Source organism: Odocoileus virginianus, chromosome 9, assembly GCF_023699985.2.
Source record: "Odocoileus virginianus isolate 20LAN1187 ecotype Illinois chromosome 9, Ovbor_1.2, whole genome shotgun sequence".
In the NCBI taxonomy this organism is placed as follows: domain Eukaryota; kingdom Metazoa; phylum Chordata; class Mammalia; order Artiodactyla; family Cervidae; genus Odocoileus; species Odocoileus virginianus.
The window spans coordinates 68,906,051-68,931,795 of record NC_069682.1 but is presented as its reverse complement, the minus strand read 5'-3'; the positions used below and the strand labels follow the sequence as shown (position 1 = coordinate 68,931,795).

Genomic DNA, 25,745 nt, shown 5'->3' with positions numbered 1-25,745 from the left:
TGGGAGAGCTGGGGAGTCACTGAGGGATTGGTCCTGGGAGCCACGCGATAGGACTGAAGTTTTAAGAGGATCCCTGAGTCTGCAGAGCGGAGAGCGGCTCCTCGGAAATAAGAGCAGAGACAGAGGCCCCTGGGCAGGTGCTGCAGTGGCCCAGGGATCCGTGGGGCAGTGTGTACCCGTGTGGTTCCTAGGGTAGATCGCAGTTCTTTAGAACGTGAATGACTTGCCCTGTTAAGGTTTCTGTGGAGGCTTCATCACAAGTCCTTCAATCTTTAGGCATTTGTGATGGATTCACCCTCCACCTCTCACCCCTCCCTGAGGTTGGGGGCAGGGAAAGAGAAAAGGTGGAAATGAAAAGTCCCACTCCCCCAATCAAGTGTTGGTTACCCTGATAACACACTCCTTCCTTGGTTTAGGCTGAGTGTTTGCTAGTCATCTCCCTCACATGACAAAAGTCTCCTTATTTCTCTCATCTCTCAGGAAACTCCAGCAGTGTTAGGAGTTCTGTGCCAAGAATAGGAAGAAGACCAAATTGATATTTCTTTATAGTGACAGCATCAGTATTCCCTCCATATTCCATGATTCCAGTGCTCATGCTGTGACCAGAGTGAACACACTGCAGGGTTACAGGCCAGGAGGACATCAGCTTCCCCAGCCAAATTCCTGCCTGGACCAGCGTCTGGTAAAGAGTAAGTGTCCACCCAGTGGAGAAGCTGTGACAGTGTTGCAGGAAGGTGACCCGTGTCACACCTGTCTTCTGAGCTAGGTGAGGGGGTCAGGGCATTGAGGTCCAGGTGAAATGCTACGTGCAGGAGGCTGGAAGGAGGACGTGGACTCACACTGCTATTCACTTGTAGGTCCTGTGATTTGTCTCATCCACTCACTGACCATCCATCACGTGCCATGTGCTGCTCTAGGTCCGGGGATGCTCCCTGAGTGAGCATATTAGAATCACTGTCTCTGTTTACAGGAGACCCACAGGCAGAGTCAAATCTGAAAAGTACTTTTACTGGACTTTAGGCCCCTGCAGACAGAAGCCTGAGGCATAATTTTGTAGGGAGATTATGCAATAAACAGGACTGACCCAGCTCCTCCCCTTGCCCACTCCCCTCCTCATCACCTGATCCCACCCCTCAGCCAGGATATTAAAAGCTCAGTCCATCTCCAGCATCCTCAGGAGCCCTCCTGCAAGGCCACCACCAAGATGAACCGGCTCTGCCTCTCCGCAGCCCTTCTCTTCCTCCTGGTTATCCTGGTGGGCAGCACCTCGGTGTATGAACACCATACCCAGGATGAAGGTAGGTCCAGCCTCACCTCTCCTGTACAGACTGGAGGGAAATGATGGAAGTCTATGGAAGGGGACAGGGCAGGCATGGGGTGGGTGCTGCCAACCCTTTCCGGATTTCTTCTGTCATGTTGGGCAGGATTTTTGTTCGTTTGGTTTTGCTGCCTTGGACTTGCTGGCTATGCGATGACATTGCCTAGTTACAAGGGCTACTCTGGTTGTGGTGTGTGGGCTTCTCATCGTGGTTGCAGAGCCAGGGCTTGAGGCATCTGGGTTCAGTAGTTGTGGTTCACCTGCTTAGTTGCAATGAGGCACGTGGAATCTTCCCAAACCAGGGATCAATCCTTGTTCCCTGCGTTGGCAGGTGGATTCTTAACTACTGGACCAGCAGGGAAGCCTGAAGTTGCAAGCTTTGAACTCCACTGACATTATGACTCGCATGAGGAAATATATTAAATATATATATACCTATATATATACATATATATATATCCCACCTAAATCTACCAGATTAGGAGCCCCATTTGTGAGACTCTCTATTCTTGGTCCCTGCATTGTCCCTGAACCTCACTATAGTGTAGTAATAAAAAGATCCATATTTGATCCTTCTCATGATTTGGCCAAGGCCTCTTAAACCTCTTGAAATTTGCTGACTTGAGGTGAGAGACTTGAGGTTATGAGATGAGTCACTAAAGATGAGGTTATGAGATGAGTCAAGATACCTTCAAGATGGGGCTGGTCTTCAAGAAACCTCAAACACCCATTTAAAGGGTACAGATTTCACCACCTCTCACTCCAGCACCTCTGAGGACAGGGGAGGGAACTGAGAGTGAGATCAATCACCAATGGCAGATAATCCAACCAATATGCCTGTTTAGTGAACCCTGGAAAGAAGTACATAACTACTGGATCCAGAGAGCTTGCAGGATGGTGGACATAGGAAGATGCTGTGAAAGTACTGTGCTCACTAGAACATGGGGCCTGGGTACACCTCCACTCCCCCTTTGCCCTGCATGTCTCCTCCCTTGTGCTGCCTTGAGTTTTATTTTGTATATTAATCTGGGAATAGCAAGCAAGGATTTTCTTAGGGTCAGCTGCCAATTCTGTTCAGTAGTTGAATTTGAAGGTGGGGTCATAGAGGCCCTGATTTTAGCCATTTTGTCACAAGCATGAGTGACTCAGATGGTTGGCATCTGAACTGAGGAGAATCTTGAACACTCAACCTGCAGAATCTGCAGTAATTCCAAGGATTTGAAACAAAAGTGAATTTCTTGTTGGGCACCCAGTGATTGTTTGGGAATTGTTTCTATTGGTAGAGGCACCACATATTTGGTGTCAGGAAAACCTAGACTCACTCTCCCCTATGATCTTGGGGCTCAAGTAATGCTCCAAAAGTGGGGAGCAACAAAAGTACACATGGCACCCAGAAACTGTTCTCGATTATCTGTATTTTCAGAGTTCCTGGCAGAATCAGGCAGTGTATCCAATGTGTTGTATGTGACAGTATCTTGTCCTGGCCCTGCCGCCCACATGCCATGTTTCCTGGGCAACTCATCTGCAATTTTCTCATCTGAACAGGGGATACACATTACATGGGTTTTTGAGCAAATTTTTTTTTTTCCTTCAGTTGCTCAGTCGTGTCCAACTCTTTGCAACCCCACGGACTGCAGCACACCAGGTTTCCCTGTCCATCACCATCTCCCGGAGCTTGCTCAAACTCATGTCCATTGAGTCAGTGATGCCATCCAACCATCTCATCCTCTGCCATCCCCTTCTCCTCCTGCCTTCAATCCATCTTTCCCAGCATCGGGGTCTTTTCCAGTGAATCAGTTCTTTGTATCAGGTGGCCACAGTATTGGAGCTTCAGCTTCAGCATTAGCCTTTCCTATGAATATTCAGGGTTGACTTCCTTTCGGACTGACTGGTTTGACTAGATTACCAGTCATGAATATAAAGATGTGAAACACATTTCAACTCTTTGCAGGTGGTGAACTTTGTGCATTTTTAACCGGGATGTGTTAATTCATCTGAAAGTAATTTGTCTACCTACTGGTCCTGGGCAAGAAAGAATATTTGGGTGTCAAATAATGAGTGTTCCTTTATTTATGAAAAATAATCAGAAAGACCTGGGATGAATGAGCAGAGCTATGGCAGAGAAAACAAGAAACACAGCCCTGTGTGGCTGCCTTCTGGGACCAAGGTGGATACAGTATTAGTAAAGTCTCCAGGCCCTTTCCCTTGTCCCCTTTTGACTATTACTTTACTATACATATTTGTATCCTGCCTTGTCCACTGTTGACTATTCTTTTATTCTCCATATTTGATCCTTGCCTTGGTTCATGGCCCAGGTCTCCTGAAACTCTCTGAATTTACTGTCTTTCATAGGTCTGGAGACAAGCCATAGACAGGGACGTGAGAAGCGTTCAATAAAAGATCTGATTAAAACTATCATCGGTGGTGTGTCTAAAGGTGGGAGCTTTCTGCAACTCTGGGAAGAGGGGAGGGCACTGAGATAGAGAACAGGCACCACTGGCCAACGATTCAATCAAAATGCCTGTTCAGTGAAACCTCAATAAGAATCCCTAAATATGCGATTCAGAGAGCGTTTGGGGTGGTAACACACAGCGGTGATGTGAGGGTCCTGTGTTCTCTAGGACATGGAGGCTCCCCACACCTCCATTTCCACTTTGCCCTGCACATCTCACTCACATTGCTGTGCCAAGATTTATCCTTTATGATAAAGTGAGATCCCTATGAGAGTGGTCTTCCTGAGTTTGGTCATCAGATCTATTGCGTTATTGAACACCGAGGTGGGGTAATGAAACTTCCCAGTTTTAGACACTTTGTCAAATCATGAGTGAATCAGGACAAGATGGCTATCATCTGAGCTGAGCACAGTTTGAGCCCTCAACATGCAGAATCTGTACTAACTCCCCGGATTTCTATCAGAATTAAATTGCCTTGTTGGACACGCAGTGGGTGTTCGGAGGAATTGCAAGTTGTTTCTAGAGACACCACAGATTCGGTGTCAGGGAAACCCAGACTCACTCTCCCTGAGCTTTTGGAGCTCAGGTGAGTCCGGGGGACAGGGGAGTAATGAAGGTAGGACACTGCACCCAGAAGCTCTCAGCATTTATAGATATTTTCAGAGTTCCTGGGAGAATAGGATAGTGTATCAAATGGATTGTGACAAGGCAGTATCTTGTCCTGACTCTGCCACCCACATGCCATGTGTCCTGGGGAAAATCATCTGTGGTTTCCTCATCTGAACAGCAGATATCTGTTACATGGATTCTTTGAACATATTACCAGTCATAAATATAAAGAGTTTACTTACATTTCATGGCCAGTTTTGCTCATTTTCCACCAGGATATGTTCATTTGAAAAGTATTTCTACCTACTGCTTTGGGGTGAGAAAGAATATTTATGTGTCAGATAATGATTATCCCTCTACTATAATAATAAATCACAAAGACCTGGGACCACTGAGCAGAGCAATTGCAGGGAAAGCATGAAACACAGCCCTTGTGTGGCTGGCTCCTGGGACAAGGCTGATATAATGTTAGCAAAGTCTCCAGGCCTTTTGCCTTGTCCACTTTTGACTATCATTTTATTATCCATATTTGAACCTTGTCCCAGTTCATGATCTAAGACTCCTGAAAATTGTGGAATTTTTGTCTTTCATAGGTGCCAAGATTGTCAAAGCAGGATCCGGTTTAGCAAATCAAGTGGCTAAAGCAATACATAAAAGAAAGAAAGGTTTGAACTTTCTGCTTCTATGGGGAAAAGGGAGGGCACTGAGATTGAAATCAGTCAGCACTGGCCAATGATTTGATCAACATGCCTATTTAGTGAAACCTCAATAAGAATTCACTAATATTGGCATTCAGAGAGCGTTAAGGACGGTAACAAAAGGAGGTTATATGAGGGTGCTCATCTAACCAGGACATGGAGGCTCCACACACCTCCACTCCCACTTTGCCCTACAGATCTCCTCCATTTCATTCTTTCTGAGTTTTATCTTGTATATTGATTGAGAACAATAAGAGTTTTCCTGAGATCAGTCACCGGTTCTACTGATTACTGTGCATGGAGGTGGGGGTCACGGAAACTCTCATTTTTAGTCACTTGGTCAGAAGCATGAGTGACTCGAGACCACGTGGCTGGCTTCTGAAGAGAGGACAATCTAGATCCCTCAACCTGTGGCATCGGCCCACAGATTTTGTGTCAGAAGTCAGTTAACTGTGGTTCTCCCATTGGGTGTTGGGAATCAGATGGTGTTAGTGTAGAAACCACGTATTCTGCTTCAGGGAAAAATACAGACTCACCTTCTCTTGTGATTTGAGGGCTCACATGAGGCTTGGGGAGAGGTGAGTAGGGAAAGTAGGACACTGCACCCAGAAACACTTACCAGTTATCTGTATTTTCAAGTTCCTAGCAGAATCAGGTAGTGTATCAAATGGGTTGTGATCTCACAGTATCTTATCCTGACCCTACTACCCACATGACTGTGTCCTGGGGCAAGTCATCTGCAGTTTCCTCATCTGAACAGGGGAAACATGTTACATGAGTCCTTTGAACAGATGACGAATCATGTATGTAAATAGTTTATTCACATTTCATGGCCAGATTTGTCCATTTTCCACTATGGTGTATTAATCTGAAAAAAATTTCTCTGCCTACTTGCTTTGGACAAGTGAAAATATTTCTTTATCAAATAATGGTTATTCCTCTATTATTAAAACTAATCAAAAGATGTGGAACCAGGGAGGACAGCAACTGCAGGGAGAGCAAGAAACACAGCCCTTGTGTGGTAGGCTGTGGGCCCAAGGCTGATACAATACTGCTAAAGTCTCCAGGCCCTTCCCCTTGTCTTTTTTTGACTGTTATTATCTTATCCACGTTTGATCCTTATCCTGTTTCATGGACCAGGCCTCCTGAAACTCTTGAAATTCGCTTTCCTTCATAGGTCACGTGATGGTTTCCAGGCCACACCTCAAGAACCATTCAGTAGAGGAGTTCCCAACACTCAATACTCAACTCTCAATACTCAATGAGAAGAATAAAGGTTTTCTCTTTCTGTACCTCTGGGGGGAGGAAAGGGCACTGAGACTGAGATCAGTCACCACTGGCCAATGGCCAGTGGCCAATGATTCAGTCAATAAGCCTATTTCTTGAAACCTCAAAAAATGTAAAAATATTAAAGTTCAGAGAGTTTCCCAGGTGGTGAGCACAAGTACGTGATGTGAGGGCGCTGCGCTCCCTGAGGCACGGAGGCTCCACACACCTCCACGCCCCCTTTGCCCTACACATCTCCTCCATTTCACTATTTGTGAATTTTTCAGGTATATTCATCTGAGAACAGTAAGGGTTTTCCTAAGTTTTGTCATCAGTTCCATTCAGTTGTTAAGTGGGGTCATGGAACCTCCACATTTTAGCCGTTTGGTCACAAGTCTAAGTAACAAGAGAACACGTGACTGGCACTAAAGTAAGGACATTCTTGAGACCTGCGGGATCTGCACTAACTGAACGGATTTCATATCAGGCGTCAATTGACTGGGGAACGTCCAGCAGGTGTCTGGGGAATCGGTTGATGTTGGTAGAAACACCACATATTTGCTGTCAGGGTTTAACCCAAGCTCACTCCGCCCTGTGACATGGGGGCTTAGATGAAGCTTGGGACAGGGAAGCAATAAAATTAGGACACCGCATCCAGAAACTCTTACAAGTAAGCTGTATTTTCCAAACTCCTGGTAGAGTCAGGTATTGTAATCGATGTGTTGTGACATCATACGTACTTGTCCTGACCCTACCACCACATGCTTGTGTCCTGGGGCAAGTCATCTGCAGTTTCCTCATGTGAACGGGGAAAATGTTACATGAGTTCTCTGAACAGTTTACCAGTCATGAATGTAAAGAATCTGTTCACATTTCATGACCAGTTTTGCCCATTTTCCACCAATGAGTTTATCTGAAGAAGTTTATCCTTGCAAGAAAACATATTGAGGGCTCAAATAATGATTATACTTCTATTATTAAAATAAGCAGAAAGACGTGGTATCGTTGAGCAGATCAACTTCAGGAGTGCAAAAACACAGTCCTTGTGTGGTTTGTCTCGTGGGATTTAGACTGAGAAAATATGAGTAAAGTCTCCAGGCCCCTTCACTTGCCCTCTTTTGACTACTATTTTATTATTCATATATTTGGTCCATATTTGATCTTTGTCCTGGTTCATGGTCCAGGCATCCTGAAACTCTTGGAACTTACTTTCTTTGGTAGATCATGAGACCACTCAAGGAAAGCAACCCAGGAAACTTCAGGTTTTGGGTTGTCTGCCAAAAAACTCAAACACCTATTTAGAGGTTGGAAATTTCACCACTTTCTTGCCAGCCCCTCTGAGGAGAGGGCCAAGCTCTTTGAGATCAATCAGCAATGGCCACTAATTCAGTCAAAGTGGCTATCTATTGAAAACCTCCTTAAAAATCCATAAATATTTGGGTTCAGAGGCTTCAGGGTTAACGATTACCAGGACAGACTATTTTATTATGCTCTCCGGGGACTGAATGTTAGAGGGAGATTGACCTTTATGTTGATGTGCCCCATCATCCAAGTGATTTTGTACTAAAAGGAAATCAATTATACCCATTCTATTTGATGACCTTGCACTTGTGGAAAGAATGAAAATGGGAGTTAGGAAGTCCCTATAAAGCACTGTTCTTAGGGATGGGGACACAGCTATCAAAAAAACATGGCAAAATAATTTGCCTTCTTGGAAGGTGACATAAAAATAGCAAAGGGGAGAAATGCTATGGTAGGTTATCAGTTTTTTGAAGATAGAGAGTGAGGCAGAGAAAGGATGCTGTCCTTTTTCTCTGCAGGGTCAAGGAAACCTTCTGTGATAAGGAGGCACTGAGCAGAACTGAAGAAATAAGGTGCCTGTTTGTGTCTGAGCAGCAGGAGGGACCAGGGTAGCTGGGTACGAGAGGGTTTAAATGAGGGAAAAGGAGTGGAAGGGGATGACGCACAGAGGCCATAGGAGCAGGTCGCGAGGATGCTTGTAGGGCTTTTTAAGAATCAGAATTCGACTCTCAGAGAAAAAGGGACTCACTGCGGGATTGGTCTTGATGGAGCCAAGTGAAAGGACAGAATAACAACAAAATCCTTCAGGCTGCAGTTCAGAGAGTGGCCTCAAGGGGGTAAAGAGCAGAGACAGAGCCCCAGGGAGCAGGTGCTGCAATTCTCACCGAGTGTGTATCTATGTTGTTCCCTGGGTGGATCCCAGGTCTCTTGAATAACATGAATGTCTTGCTCTGTTGAAGTTTCTATGGAGGCTTCATTACCTAGTCATGATACATTAAATCATTAGCCATTGGAGATTGTTCAATAGATGGTTCCATTACCCTCCCTGAGGTTGAGCGAAGGAGAGGAGCAGTGGAGAGAAGATCAGGGGAAGGGTAGGAATGAAAGTGCCCAGCCTCCTGTAGGCAGTCCTTTCCTCTGCAATCAGAGCCCATTCTGGTCTCATTAGAGTCTTTCCAAATTCAACCACTTCACATACCAAAAGACACTTTTATTGTTCTCATCACAAAAGAAATACCAAGATTTTTAGGCTCAGTGTCAGGAAAATGATGAAAAAACAAATATGTATATTTCTCCTTATATACACAATATATAGTATCAGTATTCATTTATAGAATCCCCATGAGGTAACTGAAGTAAACACAGTGTTATGTTTTCTTCATGCCTTTTTCCATTATAGCATGATTTCTGCACAATTTTTATTAACGATGGAAAGCTTTTACCATACACATAACATGGAGAATATTAATAATATTATAAAACTCAGATATCCAGACCCAGTAATTATTGACATATAGGGAATACTTTTTACCTTTGACCTTTTGTTGTTGTACAGTTGTGGAATTTTTTTTCTTTTTTGAGCATTTATGCATTTATTTGGGTGGGCTGGTTATCAGTTGTGGGTCCCGGGCTCAGTAGTTATGGCCTGTCGACTTAGTGCCTACAGCGTTTGGGACTTTAGTTCCCTGACAAGGGATTGAACCTTGGACTCATGCATTAGAAGGTAGATTCTTAGCCACGGGATCACCAGGGAAGTCCTATAGAAGTTTTAAGGCTATTCAAAGGCATTATGCCAAATTTTCTTATAAGACTTCATGAGGAGATACACATTTGTACATGATTACTATATCATGTCACCCCTAGCAACATTCATAATTAGTCCAAAAAAGGAAGTTTTCAAATGGGCTTTTCAATTTGACCATCGCCCACAACCCTAACATTCTCTATTCCAAATAAACTGGTGATTCTTGTTGTTGTCCTTGTATGGAGCTGTGATGACCGTCCACATAACTGACGATTGCCCCTCTCATTCCAGCAGATTCTAGGCCTGACTTCTGCCTGAAGCCTAAAGTAGTAGGTATCGGCAGGGCCTCGAAGCCCAGGTACTTCTACAATGCCAAGACCGGTCACTGTGAGCCGTTTACATACGGCGGCATCAGAGGGAACGAAAACAACTTCCTAACATTGGAGGACTGCAGGCAGACCTGTCATCCAAAGGCACAGTCCTAGTGGTAAGACAGGGGGCAGGGCATCGGAGGAGGGGAAGGGCTGGGGAAAGAGGCGGAGCTCAGGGGGCCACACTCCATTCACCCTGCACAGTGTCCTCCCCCTCTCCTGGCAGCAGCGTCCTGTGAAACCAGGGAGAGAATGGCAGGTCCACCCCTGATGCCTCTTTGTGGTCATCTCAGCCTGATCACATGCTCCTCTTTCTTAGATGGGAACACTGACTCAGCCACCCTCCAGGGCAGGTCTGCCATGCTCCTGAGCACCCCACCTAGACTTGGAAAGTTCACTTCTTTCTTGTAGGCCGTTCGGGTCATGAGGACTCTGGTTCTGTGTTTTTTGGAAAATCTAGGATCTGTCAAGATGACCAGTGTCCAGGTCTGGGGCTACAAATGATGGCACTCAGCAAGTTCCTTTCTTTTTGCAGAGGACACGCGGAGACTGTCTCCCAGAAAATGTGAAGTCCAAGGAGGATCCCTGCAGGGCTAGGCCGTGGTTGCTTCTACACTATTCAGTCCCCTCGCAGTTCTTCTCTCCCCTACCCTCCACAGCAGAGCCTGCCTATTTCCTCTCCTCCGTGGTCTTCATGCCTTTTCTGTCTCATTCAGCTGGCTCTCAGCACCATGAGAACATGTCTTCCCTTTATCCCAAGCACTTAGCACAGTTCCTGACACCAAAGAGACAGTTCTATTTGAGGAAGGAAGAGAGGGAGGAATGTAGGAGCACATTCCTCACGACCAGAGTAACTACAGAGCCTGCGGTTTATCACAGGATTTTTGTTTTCACCCCCATCCTCACGGCATCCTCACCTTCATCCCCCTGCCCACCATCACTGCTCTCCTTGTGGGTGGCCAAGGTAGAATTTCCAGCATCCAGTTCTCAGCATCCATCCTGAGAGAAGAGTTTGGGATAAAGAAGCCCCTAAACCCCAGAATGGTGCTGCATTTTCCTTTCTGTCGCTTCAAACACTGTGGGTTATATTTTAATAAATGCATATTAAAATTAAACTGACTGAAATGGAGTCTGTTGTGTGCAGCTACAAACCTTAACCAATAAGGTCCATGGAAAGAGTGGTCCTTCTCACTGTTCTGCAGAGCAGTGGGCACCTCCCATCTCCCCGTCCAGACACTGTGCCCTACCAGGTACGGGAAGCATCACTGACCTCTTAGTAGCCACACCAAGCTACACAGCAATGTACTACACACACACCTCAACATGACAGCTTTTATTTCATTCTTCTAAGTTCAGTCAAGTTTGGGAGCAGGTTGGACTCTTAGAAGGAGAATGGGCATGAGGCTCAGTTGTCCACTTTTCGAAGAAATTCGATTCTCTGATATCACATGTAGGGAGGGGGCTTCTTAGTTCAGTTACAGAAAGACAACTCCCCTTTTAGTGCCTCGGGCTCTGTGTTAGCATTTTCCCTGCATTTTTCTATAATCTTCCTAAGAGTCCTTCAAGGAAGGAAACGGAGGCATGGAGATGACACTTGGCTGTATTCATTTCCTAACACGGCAGCTTCCAAGTCTCCTAAGTAGATCCACTTTGATGATGTTTTCCAGCTCTGCCTCTGGAAAGATGTAGGACAGAGGCACCTTGGGAAAATAGAGAATATCTGTCTCACAACAGACGAGTAAAGTGAGGCATGGGGACCACAGGAAGCACAGTAATGATATAAATGACAACATAGATGGTGCTGGTGCTGTTACTCACTTCCTCAGAGTCTGGGAAAATTACTCAGCACCTCTGAGTTTCCCTTTATTCAGTTATAAAATAAAGATAACAATCTTACTTGTTAATACTTCTAGCCAGAGACCAGTAGAAACACCCCTGTTCCTTGATAAACTTCCATTCCTAGTTGAACTCATTGGGTTTATTACTCACTGCAGCAAGGAACAGGAATCATCTTGGAAAACAATATGCTGTCTTATTAAGAAAATGTTAAAAAGAACTTACAGGATGTGGGCTGTACTAGGTGATTTGATGGAGGGTTTCAGGAAGCTGTCTTTGCTCTGGATGAAGGCTGTGAAGAAGTGGGGTAGTTCTCTGACTGGGTATCTTAATCTTAAATCTCAGAAGGCTTAAATTCATCGAGGCTCTGAGAGCTGTACTTGGTCAACAAGTAGAAGTCATTCAAGATAGGAAGGTGCTTTGATCATATTGGTGCTTTCTATAATTTAGCTCCTTTTGTCATAGCTTAAATATGATTATCCAGTGTACTATTTTTATCTAGATCTTTCACAAACACAGAATGGCCTGTTCTGATGTTGAAGTTCAGTAAAATGTTTATGTTGAGCAGAAGAACATGACCATTGTGGTACCAGCTCAGGTCTTGGAACTCAGAAGTTGCTTTTCTCTTGCTCGAGCAATCTCATAGAGTCATGATGAGAATAAAAGAGTTGTATTTGTTAAATGCTTTGTCTGTCCAAGTACTGGCAGAGTAACCATTTAATGAATGTCAGATAGATAAGAGTAATAGTAATACTGCAAAAATATAAATTCTTTATCTTTTATCAATAGTTATTAATTTATAGCAGTATTAAGTTAGAGATACCAAGGAAACATTTTATGCAAAATGGGTACAATAAAGGAGAGAAATGGTATGGACCTAACAGAAGCAGAAGATATTAAGAAGAGGTGACAACAATACATAGAAGAACTATACAAAAAAGATATTAATGACCAGATAATCATGATAGGGTGATCATTCACCTAGAGCCAGACAACCTGGAGTGTGAAGTCAGGTGGGCCTTAGGAAGCATTTCTACGAACAAAGCTAGTGGAGGTGGTGGAATTCCAGCTGAGCTTTTTCAAATCCTAAAAGATGATGCTGTTAAAGTGATGCACTCAATATGTTCAGCAAAGTTGGAAAATTCCAAATTTCAGCAGTGGCCACAGGACTAGAAAAGGTCAGTTTTCATTCCAGTCCCAAAGAAGGGCAATACCAAACAATATTCAAACTTTGCGGCCAACTGCATTCATTTCACATACTAGCAAGCTAATGCTCAAAATCCTTCAAGCCAGGCTTCAACAGTGCATGAAACGAGAACTTCCAGATGTTCAAGCTGGATTTAGAGAAGGCAGAGGAACCAGAGATCAAACTAACATCCAGTGGATCATAGAAAAAGCAAGAGAATTCCAGAGAAACATTTACTTCTGTTTCATTGACTACGCTAAACCCTTTGACTGTGTGGATCACAACAAACTGTAGAAAATTCTTCAAGAGATGGGAATACCAGACCACCTGACCTGCCTCCTGTGAAATGTATATGGAGGTCAAGAAGCAACAGTCAGAACCAGACATGGAACAACAGATTGGTTCCGAATTGGGAAAGGAATACGTCAAGGCTGTATATTGTCACCCTGCTTATTTAACTTATATGCAGAGTACATCATGCGAAATGCTGGGTTGGATGGAGCTCAAGCTGGAATCAAGATTGTTGGAAGAAATATCAATAACCTCAGATATGCAGATGACACCACACTTAACGGCAGAAAGTGAAGAGGAACTAACGAGCCTCTTGATGAAAGTGAAAGAGGAGAGTGGAAAAGTTGGCTTAAAACTCAACATTCAGAAAACAAAGATCATCACATCCAGTGCCATCATTTCATGGCAGATAGATGGGGAAACAATGGAAACAGTGAAAGACTTTATTTTCTTGGGCTCCAAAATCACTGCAGATGGTGGCTGTGGCCATGAAATTAAAAAACACTTGCTCCTTGGAAGAAAAGCTACAACAAACCTAGACAGCATATTGAAAAGCAGAGACATTACTTTGCCAACACATCTCCGTCTAGTGAAAGCTATGGTTTTTCCAGTAGTTATGTATGGATGTGACAGTTGGACCATAAAGAAGGCTGGGTGCCAGCAAATTGATGCTTTCAGACTGTGGTGTTGGAGAGGATTCTTGAGAGTCCCTTGGGCAGCAAGGAGATCAAACCAGTCAGTCCTAAAGGAAATCAACCTTGAATGTTCATTGGAAGGACTGATGCTAAAGCTGAAGTTCTAGTACTTTGGCCATTTGATGCAAAGAGCCAACTCACTGAAAAAGACCCTGATGCTGGGAAAGACTGAAGGCAGGAGGAGAAGGGGACGACAGAGGAAGAGATGGTTGGATAGCATCACTGACTCCATGGATATGAGTTTGAGTAAGCTCCAGGAGCTGGTGATGGACAGGGAAACCTGGCGTGCTGCAGTCCATGGGGTCGCAAAGAGTCGGACACGACCGAGGGACTGAACAACAGCAACCCAGCTTCCAACTGGACCTTCAGCCTCGTGCGCTGCAGTTCACAGCTTTCTTCTGGCACACACACAGCCCCCAGGCCAGAATCTAGCAGCAACAACTACAACCTTTAAAGGCAGCTACCAAAAGACTTCAATATTCCGGCCTAACGGAGGAAGTGTGCGCAGCTTCAGGCGGAGATCGCACTTCCTCAGGCGGCCACCAGAGGGCCGTATAGAGCGGTTTCTGACGGCTGAGGACCAGATTGCGGTGTTTGTGTTAAGTCCTGTGGGACTCTGCCACCCCTATAGACTATAGTCCTCCAGGCTTCTCGGGCCGTGGGATTCTCCAGGCAAGAATACTGGGGTGGGTTGTCATTTTTCTTCTCCAGGGGGTCTTCCCGACCCAGGGGTCGACCCTAGTCTCCTGCATCTCCTGCATTGGCAGGCGGATTCTTTACAGCTGAGCCACCTTGGAAGCCCCAAGGAACAGGTGACTTGATCCCAAAGAGAACCAGCAGGAACTCCCAAACCCACCTACATTTTCGAGATACCAGAAGGTCAAATAAAGGGCAGCATGGGGTGGGCAAGGGACTCAAACTGAGTGAGGCCTGTCGCTGAAGGAAAGGTGCTTTAGAAGAAAGGGACCATTTCAGGACACAGTGACGCTTTGGACAGTGGGGAACTTTCTGAAGGGGATATGAAATATGACATCCCCCCAAAAAATGCTTATTTGTCCCTTTTTTAAATGCAGTGGACCGCACATGTTAAAAATGTTAAAAACTGGGAACAAAGGAAACTAATACTCCATGTTCTTTTAAAAATGTGTTGGTCTGAGGAGTTCGAAGAACTTCACACTAAAATCAGTGTAACTCTCAAAATAGCAGAGTAGTCATTTTTCTTAAAACAGGTGCCAGCACCTTATTTTGCAAAGAAAGAAACTTTGGCTTAGAGAGGTGAAAGGACTTGCCCAAGATCACACAGCAACATCCAAACCTACTGAAAGTCAAACCCATCTAATTAGTAATGACTCTGTAACATTAAACTGTTATAAAATAATAGTTAATATTTTTTATTGTTACTTATTAATGATTATTGATTAAACAAATTATTATTAATAATTTGTGCTTTATTTGCTCCTATTAGTGTTATCAGGCCAGTCATTCATTGAGGGCTTGGTTTCAACACTTGTGCAAAGCATTTTACAAATATCATATCCTCTTACTTCTCATCATAATGCTCTAAATTTCACAAAGAAAGAGAAAAGCAACCTCTGATTCCAGGAGCAGACTTGGCACCACCACTGGCCTTAAATTCTCCTACTGAATGTAAATATTTCACAAGACATCAACATCAAACAAGGGTATTCTGTGATCATGATATGTCATGACAAAAATAGGATACTCTACACTCTACACTACCATTTGTGTTTAAACACAAATGGCTAAATTATAGAAGCCACCAAAAATGACCAAAAATCCCCCTCTCCTGCCCCGTATGAATGACAGATGCTGACTTACCAAGTACAGTGCTAAACTCCATCTACTCTTCCCTTCTTAGAGTTAAGATTAAGATACCCAATCAGAGAACTGCCCCGTTCCTAACACCATCCATCCAGAGCAGAGCTAGCTTCCGGGAACTCTCCCCAAAATCACCTAACACAAGCCCACATCCATAAGTTCTTTCTAACATTCTCTTAATGAGAGAACATATTGCTTTCCAAGGTGACTCCTGTTCCTTCCTGCTGTGAATAATAAACCTAACTAGTTCAACTAGGAACAGAAGCATTCCTAGTGGTCTCTGGCTAGAAACATTAACAAGCAAAAGCATTGTCCTTACTTTATAACTAAAGAAACTAATGCTCTGAGAGGTTGAGAAATTTGCCCAAGTCTACAAGGAAGTGAGTAACAGCACCGGCAACATTAGTGCTCTTGTTTATTGAAATACTGTGCTTGCTGTGATCCGCATGCTTCACTTTACTCATCTGTCATGAAACAGATACTCTCTGTCCTCCAAAGGTGTCTCCATCCTACATCTTCCCAGAGGTAGGAGCAGAAATGCATCATCAAAGTCCCTCTACCTGGGGGAGTGGGGACCTGCAACCTTAGGAAGCCTAACATTCCCCCCCCCCCAAGGATTCCTAGGATGATGAATACAATAACAGGCAAAATGCTAGCACAGAGCCTGGGACACAAAAAAGGTCGTTGCCTTTGTCTACCTGAAGTAAGAAGCCCCGTCCCCACGCAGGCCCTCAGGAGAGGGACTCCTCAGAAAAGTGGGCAACTGAGCCTCATGTCCTTACTCCTGAGAGCCCAGGAGGACACCCTGCACCCAAATGTGACCTAGCCCAAGAAGTAAAGAACAAAACCTTCATGTTGATGTGTCCATCTCCCGAGTTTTTGTGTAGCTTGGATGGTGCTATAATGGATTGCCTTTCTATACCTGATAGAGTCTCGTCTGAGGACAAGAAAACAGGGGAGGTGTGCGCTGCTCTGCAGAACAGTGAGAAGGACCACCATTTCCATGGACCCTGTTGGTTATGGTTTGTGGTTGCAAACAACAGACTCCTCTCTGGTTAGTTTAATTTGATATGAATTTATTAAAATATAAGTTAGACAGTTTGAACATGCAGAAAAGAAAATGCAACATCATTATAGGGGATGGTGGCTTCTTTTCTGAAAAGGTCTATCCCAACACTTACGCCAAGAACTGGATACCAGAGATTCTACCTTGGCCATCCACAAGGAGAGAAGTGATGGTGGGGAGGGGGATGAAGGTGAGATGGAGTGAGAATGGGGCTAAAGACAAAACTCCTGGCAAAAACCATAGGCTCTACAGTTCTTAGGTTTGAATGATGTGTTCCTGCATTCACCCCTCCCTTCCTCAAATAATTATGAACAGTCTTCTTTGTGCCAGGAACTGTGCTAAGGGCTAGGATAAAGTGAAGACTTGCTCTCATGGAGCTTGGAGCCAAGTGAATGAGACAAGGCATATAGTCTCCCGGGTAGAAGGAAAGAGTCAAAGTTCTGCTGAGAAGTGTAGCCTTGAGCTGGACTTGGAGGAGACTGGCGGATTCAGAAGCAGCCAAGTCCAGCTCTGCGTGGATCCTTGTTGGAGAGAGCACAGATCACGGTCCTCTGCCAAAAGAAAGGAACTTGTGGATGGACACCACTGAAGCCCCAGACCTGGCCACCTCTCGTCGAGACAGATCCTAAACCTTCCCGGAAATGTGCATGCGCAGTCTTCTCGGGGCCAGGATGACCAGCAAGGAGGAAGTGAGTTTTCCAAGCCTAGGTTGGGTACACAGAAGCACTACAGACAGGCTTCCTAGAGCAGCTGACTCAGTGTTCCCATCTTGGGAGGGGGAGCGTGTGAGTAGGCTCTGGTTATCGTGACGGGCCTTCCAGGGGCTAAGCTTCTGCCAGGCTGGCCTCTAAAGGACATGCTCAGTGTGAGGTTTCATGGGACAACTCAGCCACGTCTCTTGGGACACAGCAAGGAGGGGAGACACCACGTAGCTGCGAATGGTGTGTGGTGCCCGGAGCTCCACCTCTTGCCCCATACCTCCCCTCTCAAACTGCCCTGCCGTTTCCCTCACCTCTGGGACCCGGACACATGACAGCAGGACTTCACGCAGTCCTGAGATGTGTGGAAGTTGTTCTGATTCCCCAGACAACCACCATATGTGAAGGTCTCCAGTGTCCGGTCTCGGCTTTGCAGAAATACCCGATCTTCCAGTCCTTGCAGGGCCTCATGACAGAAGATCATCTGAGAAGCCTCTGGAATGGGAGAGGCCATGGGTCAGACATGAGGATGGTCATCACAGCTCGATCTACAAGGTCAACAACTGAAACCACCAGTTGGTTTGCAGTAGAGAATGTCAGGGTGGTGGGGATAGTCAAATTGAAAAGCCACTTGACAATCTGCTTCCTGGGACCTTATTTTCATGTTGCTAGTTGTGCCCATGATATGGCAATCATGTACAAATTTATATCTCCTTCACAAAGTACTTTAAGATTAATTGGTATGATTCCTTTGATTAGCTTCAAAACACTCTACCAAGAAACACACAGTACGGCACAGGTAAAAAATATTCACCACATGTCAGTAATTATTCAGCTGGGTACACTATATTCATACTGTGATTTATAACAAGAAATATTGTATTTGTTTTTCATCCTTTTCCTGGAAGAGTTCATAAACCTTGGTACTTCTTTCATACACATACTTTTTTTTTTTTCTGGTAAAATCCCAATAATGAGATATTTTAAAAATAAAAGTATACAGCACAATAAAATCTTCATCTTGCTAATCACCAATGGCTAATGATTGAATGCATCATGAGTGGGTAAAGACGTTTCCATAAAAACCTCAAAGAGAAGGCATTCGTGTCTCCAAAGAACTGACATGGATCCAGAAAACAGCGTAGGTACTCCATCATGACTCACCTGGACCACAGCTGCCTGCTCACTGAGCCTCTGTCTCTCTCCTTCGCCCTCAAGAGGGAAGTCTCTGAACTGCAGTCTAGAAGATCCCAGTTCTATCCCATGGCTCCCATTACCAAATCCTCGGGACTCCCCATCGTTCTGCGTCAAATTCTGACTCATAAAGTCTCACAAGCATAACTTGGCCACATGGCTTCTCTGCCTCATTCCCTTCCACTCCCCTCCGTTCCACTCACTCAGCTCCAACAGTCATGGTCCTGGCTACTGTTCAAACACACCAGGCACTTGGACCAAAGCCTCTACACAAATCTCTCCTTGTCACAGAGAGTTTCTCTGACCCTTACAGAAAGAGCACAACATCCTTTCTCCCCATCACTCTCTACCTTCAAAAACCTCATAACCTACCATAGAGTTTCCCCCTTCTTTGCTATTTTCTGTCTCCGTCCAAGAAGGCAAGATATTTTGCCATATTTTGGCTACTGAGAACACTGCTTTGCAGGGACTTGATAAATGTAAATAGATTTAAGGGGTTAAATAAACGCAAGTAGATTCAAGGGATTAGATCTGATCGAGTACCTCAAGAAATATGGATGGAGGTTTGTGACATTATACAGGAGGCAGTAATCAAGACCATCCCCAAGAAAAAGAAATGCAAAAAGGCAAAATGGTTGTCTGAGGAGGCCTTACAATAGCTGAGTAAAGAAGAGAAGCTAAAGGCAAAGGAGAAAAGGAAAGCTATAACCATTTGAATGCAGGGTTTCAAAGAATAGAAAGAAAAGATAAGAAAGTCATCCTCAGTGATCAATTCAAAGAAATAGAGGGAAACAGTAGAATGGGAAAGGCTAGAGATCTCTTCAAGAAAATTAGAGATACCAAGGGAACATTTCATGCAAAGACGGGCACAATAAAGGACTGAAATGGTATGGACCTAACAGAAGCAGAAGATATTAAGAAGAGGTGGCAAGAATATACAGAAGTACTATACAAAAAAGATCTTCATGACCCAGAATACCATGATGGTGTGACTCACCTAGAGCCAGACATCCTGGAGTATGAAGTGAAATGGGCCTTAGAAAGCATCACTACAAGCAAAGCTAGTGGAGGTGATGGAATTCCAGTTGAGCTATTTCAAATCCTAAAAGGTGAGGCTGTTAAAGTGCTGCACTCAGTATGCCAGCAAATTTGAAAAATTCAGCACTGGCCACAGGACTGGAAAAGGTCAACTTTCACTCCAATACAAAAGAAAAGTAATAGCAAAGAATGTTCAAACTACCACACAACTGCACTCATCTCACATGCTAGCAAAGTAATGCTCAAAATCATAGGCTTCAACAATACGTGAACCATGAACTTCCAGATGTTCAAGCTAGATTTTAAAAAGGCAGAGGAACCAGAGATCAAATTGCCAACATCCACTGGATCATCAAAAAAGCAATAGAGTTCCAGAAAACATCTATTTCCACTTTATTGACTATGCCAAAGCCTTTGACTGTGTGGATCACAACAAACTGTGGAAAATTCTTTAAGATATAGGAATACCAGACTGCCTCACCTGCCTTTTGAGAAATCTGTAAGCACGTCAAGAAGCAACACTTAGAACTGGACATGGAACAACAGACTGGTTCCAAAGGGAAAGGAATAAATCAAGGTTATATATTGTCACCCTGCTTATTTAAGTAATATGCAGAGTAAATTATGCAAAATGCTGGGCTGGATGAAGTACAACTGGAATCAAGATTGCCGGGAGAAATATCAATAACCTCAGATATGCAGATGACACCACCCTTATGGCAGAAAGCAAAGAAGAACTAAAGAGCCACATGATGAAAGTGAAAGAGGAGAGTGTAAAAGCTGGCTTAAAACTCAACATTCAAAAAACTAAGATCATGGCATCCAGTTCTACCACTTCATGGCAAATAGATGAAGAAACAGTGGAAAGAGTGACAGACTTTATCTGGGGGGAGGCTCCAAAATCACTGCAGATGATGACTGCAACCATGAAATTAAAAGACACTTGCTCCTTGAAAGAAAAGCTATGACTAACCTAGACAACATATTAAAATGCAGAGACATTATTTTGCCAACAAAGGTCCATCTAGTGGAAGCTATGATTTTTCCAGTAGTCACGTATGGATGTGAGAGTTGGACTATAAAGAAAGCTGAGCGCCAAAGAACTGATGCTTTTGAACTGTGGTGTTGGAGAAGACTCTTGAGAGTCCCTTGGACTGCAAGGAGATCCAACCAGTCCATCCTAAAGGAAATCAGTCCTGAATATTCATTGGAAGGACTGATGCTGAAGCTGAAACTCCAATACTTTGGCCAGCTGATGTGAAGAACTGACTCATTGGGAAAGACCCTGATGTGGGAAAGATCTAAGGCGGGAGGAGAAGGGAAGTACAGAGGACGAGATGGCTGGATGGCATCACCAACTCAATGGACATGAGTTTGAGTAAACTCTGGGAGCTGGTGATGGACAAGGAGGCCTGGTACGCTGCAGTCTATGGATAGCAAAGAGTCAGACACAACTTAGGGACTGAACTGAACTGAAAATTCCCAAAAGTATCCCAACACCCACAAGGAGAAAACTTATGGTGGGGAGGAGAGTGAAGGTTAGGTTGCAGTGAGGATGAGGGGTAGGACTAGAATATTTGCTTCTATCTCATCAGCATTCCTCTTTCGTACCTCAGATATCGATGGACTGCCAGCTTTGTTCCAAGAACTATGCTAAGTGCTAGGCACACAATGAAGACTGGCTCTCCTGGTCCTTAGAGCTGACTGGAGGAGACAGAACCAAAGCAAGTACAGCTATGGGAGGAAGCAACGAGGTGGATTTCTGCTGAGGAGGGCAGGGTTGAGAAGAAGAGGAGAAGGCCGAATTCTTTCAGAAGCAGCCAGAACCCAGCCCTGCGTGGGTCCTCCTTGGACGCCAGCATCTCAGGAGAGCACAGTTCACAATTTCTCTGCATAAAAGAAAGGAACTGGCTGATTGACAATTCTGAAGCCCCAGACCTGGACACCGTTCATCCGGACACGTCCTCGACCACCCCAGAGATGAGCAATCCCTAGGACCGCGGTGACCAACAAGAAGAAAGTGAGTTTTCCAAGCCTAGCACTGCGCACCCGCTCCACTGGGTGCTGACTCAGTATTCCCATCTGAGAAAGGGGAGCATGCAAGCAGGCTCACATCTTCATGATGGGTTTGTAACAGCGACCCTCTGCCAGGCTGGTCCCTGAAGGGCGTGCTCAGTATATGGTTTCACGAGACACGGCAGCCGCTTCTCCTGGGCGGCAGGGAGGCGAAAAGTCACTGTGAGGTTCTGAGGTGCTGTGTGGCCCCCTGAGCTCTTACCCCAGCCCTTCCCTCCCCCGGCCTGCCCCTGTCTTACCTCAGCGGCCACCGCAGTCCTCCTGCAGTCCGCTGCCCTCAGGAAGTTGTTCCCCTTGGCCTCACACCCACCATATATAACGGGCTCCCAGAACGTGGAGCTGGCACTGAAGAAGTACCTGATGTCCACACCCTTGCAGGGACCCCTGAATGGAGGCTCCAGGCAGAAGCGAGGCCGCAGGACTGCAAGGATGGGAGGGGTCCTGGGTCAGTTATGCAGATGGTCATTATAGCTTGGTTACAAGGTCAACACCTGCAACAATCAGCTTGTCTGCAATAGAGTGGTGGCGCATGGGTTGTGAAGAATTAAAAGGCCATTCATGCTCCTGTTAATGCTGTGTCATGGTCATCTGTAAAGAATTATATCTCCTTCATGAAGTATATATGGGTTAATTGGCACGATGCCTCAGATTAACTTCAAAACAATTCATGAAAAATAAGAGGACCTACATCAATAATATTCTCCAAATGTCGGTAACTGTTTAAGCTGAATGATGAATAAATGGATTTTATACTGTTCTCTGTACTTAAGTGAAAGCTTGAAAGTTTCCATGTTAAATTAAAAAAAAAAAGTGTGAAGGGTCTTCCCTGATAGTCCCCTGGTCAGGATTCCAAATTTCCACTGCAGGGGGCACAGGTTCGATCCCTGGTTGGGGAACTAAGATCAGTTCCCCAACACACACACACACACACACACACACACACTCAGAAAAGTATGTATGTGTCATGTATTTGTACTTGTACATCTCTGTGTGTGCAGCCGACAAAGGTGTGAAGGCACCAATCAGAATGGCCATCATCAAAGAGTCTACAAACAATAAATGCTGGAGAAGATGTGGAGAAAAAGGAACGCTCTTGCACTGTTGGTGGGAATGTAAATTGATATAGCCACTAGGGAAGACGGTATGGAGATTCTTTTAAAAACTAGGAATAAACCACTATATGACCCAGCAATCCCACTCCTAGGCATACACCCTGAGGAAACCAAAAATGAAAAAGACACATGTATCCCATTGTTCACTGCAGCGCTATTTACAATAGCTAGAACATGGAAGCAACCTAGATGTCCATCAACAGATGAATGGATAAAGAAGATGTGGTATATATACACAATGGAATATAACTCAGCCATAAAAAGGAATGCATTTGTATCCGTTCTAATGAGATGGGTGAACCTAGAGCCTATTATACAGAGTGAAGTAAGTCAGAAAGTGAAAGATAAATATCATATACAAACACATATATATGGAATCTAGAAAAATGGTACTGAAGAATTTATTTGCAAGGCAGCAGTGGAGAAACAGACATGGAGACTAGACTTATGGACATGGGGAGAGGGGAGGAGAGGGTGAGATGTGTGGAAAGAGTAACATGGAAACTAACGCTCAGTTCAGTTCAGTTTAGTCGCTCAGTCGTGTCCGACTTTTTGCGACCCCATGAATCACAGCATGTCAGGCCTCCCTGTCCATCACCAGCTCCCAGAATTTACTCAAACTCATGCCCATCGAGTCGGCGATGACATCCAGCCACCTCATCCTCTGTCATCCCCTTCTCCTCCTGCCCCCAGTCCCTCCCAGCATCAGGGTCTTTTCCAACGAGTCAACTCTTTGCATGAGATGGCCAAAGTACTGGAGTTTCAGCTTCAGCATCAGTCCTTCCAATGAACACCCAGGACTTATCTCCTTTATAAAACAGATAAATAGATAGCCAATGGGAATTTGCTGTATGTCTCAGGAAACTCAAACAGGGGCTCTGTATCCACCTAGAGGGGTGGGGTGGGGAGGAAAATGGGAGGAAGTTTCAAAAGGGAGGGGAATCTATGTATCCCTATGGCTGATTCATGTTGAGATTTGATAGTAAACAACAAAATTCTGTAAAGCAATTATCCTTCAACTAAAAAATAAATTAATCAAAAAGAAAATAATAAATGGAAAGAAACAGTGGAGAAGTAACAAAAAAAGAAGGTGTGAAGGAATCATGCTGTGATGGGAAAAGTCATGGAAGAAAAAAAACCAGTGTATTAACAAAAATCATCTCCTGGAGACTGGAAAAATGGAATATTGACATTGCAATTTATGATAAATATTTGTTCTTTGTGCCATTCCTGGCACAGAGCTCCTAAAACCCTGGAATTCTAAAGCTGTCTTTTGTTATGGGAAGGGGGTGACCACTGGAGAGTCCCTGGGTGACCCAAGATCGGGTACTGCCTGACCAGAGAGAGGGTTGGAGCTTTCATTGCTCCCCTCCGCCATGACCTCCCCCGGCCCAGCTTAGGGATGAGACAGGAGCTGGAGATTGAATGATCACCAATGGCTAATGACTTAACGCATCATGACTAGGTAATGAAGCCTCCATCAAACCCTCAACAGAGCAAGTCATTTGTGTCCTTCAAGAGAACTGAGATGGACCCGGCAAACAACACAGGTACCTACTCCATCACTGCTCACCTGGGCCACTGCGGCGTCTCGCTCCCCAGACCTCTGCCCCTGCCCTTCGCCCCCTAGAGCCACTCTCTGCGCTGCAGCTTCAGGGATCCCATCTCTACTGAGCCCTATCCCACTGCTCCCGTGGCCAGTGCCTCAGTGATTCCCCTTTGCTCTGAGAGTCAAATTTGGATTCTTATAAAGTCCTGCAAGTTTCCTCATGACCTGCCGCCCTGGCCTCTCTGCCTCATCCCCTCCCACTCCCCTCCCCTCACACCCTCAGCTCCAGCCACCCTGGTCCGGGCTTCAGCGCAAACACACCAGGCTCCTTTTTTGGCAGCCGCTGCCTCCTCATAACAGAGGGCTTCCCTGACCCCCTACAGAATTAGTACAGCCTCCTTCATCCCCCTCACTCTTTTTCTTCACACCGCTCACTGCCGCCTGGCAGAGGACTTTTCCCTCTATGATGTCTCCCTCCAAGGAAGCAAGTTGGGCTTCCCTTGTGGCTCAGCTGGTAAAGAATCTACCTGCAATGCGGGAGACCTGGGTTCTATCCCTGGGTTGGGAAGATCCCCTGGAGACGAGAAAGGCTACGGACTCCAGTATTCTGGCCTGGAGAGTTCCATGGACCGTATAGTCCATGGGGTCACAAAGAGGCAGACACGACTGAACAACTTCCACTTTCAAGGAGGCAAGTTATTTTGCTATTTTGTGAACAACTGTTTCCCTACATCAAGAGCAATGCTTTTAACAACTTGAGAGGTATTTGTTAAAGGAATCAACTTCCCATTCCATGTTCACACCAAGAACACAGCCATTGAATAGAATCAATTCAGTTCAGTTCAATTGCTCAGTTGTGTCCGACTCTGTGCGACCCCATGGACTGCATCACGCCAGGCCTCCCTGTCCATCATCAACTCCCAGAGTTTATCCAAACTCGTGTCCACTGAGTCGGTGATGCCCTCTAATCATCTCATCCTCTGTCGTCCCCTTCTCCTCCGGTAGGGGGAGATCTTTCCCAACATCAGGGTCTTTTCCAATGAGTCAGCTCTTCGCATCAGGTGGCGAAAGTACTGGAGTTTCAGCTTCAACATCAGCCCTTCCAATGAACACTCAGGACTGACCTCCTTTAGGATGGACTGGTTGGATCTCCTTGCAGTCCAAGGGACTCTCAAGAGTTTTCTCCAACACTACAGTTCAAAAACATCAATTCTTTTTCACTAAGCCCTCTTTATAATCCAACTCTCACATCCATACATGACCACTGGAAAAACCACAGCCTTGACTAGACGGACCTTTGTTGACAAAGTAATGTCTCTGCTTTTTAATATGCTGTCTAGGTTGGTCATAACTTTCCTTCCAAGGAGTAAGCGTCTTTTAATTTCATGGCTGCAATCACCATCT

The 25,745-nt window shown here is 45.0% G+C and overlaps 1 protein-coding gene across 1 annotated transcript; it reads left to right on the top strand.

The window, feature by feature from the left end:
* The first annotated feature begins 1,204 nt into the window (after window positions 1-1,204).
* On the top strand, window positions 1,205-9,875 carry LOC110149074 (trophoblast Kunitz domain protein 1-like). Its single transcript, XM_020911414.2, has 5 exons — window positions 1,205-1,298; window positions 3,671-3,754; window positions 4,974-5,045; window positions 6,256-6,354; window positions 9,682-9,875. Exons 1-5 carry the CDS (start codon window positions 1,205-1,207, stop codon window positions 9,873-9,875), a joined length of 543 nt encoding a protein of 180 aa, XP_020767073.2.
* Window positions 9,876-25,745: the final 15,870 nt, after the last annotated feature.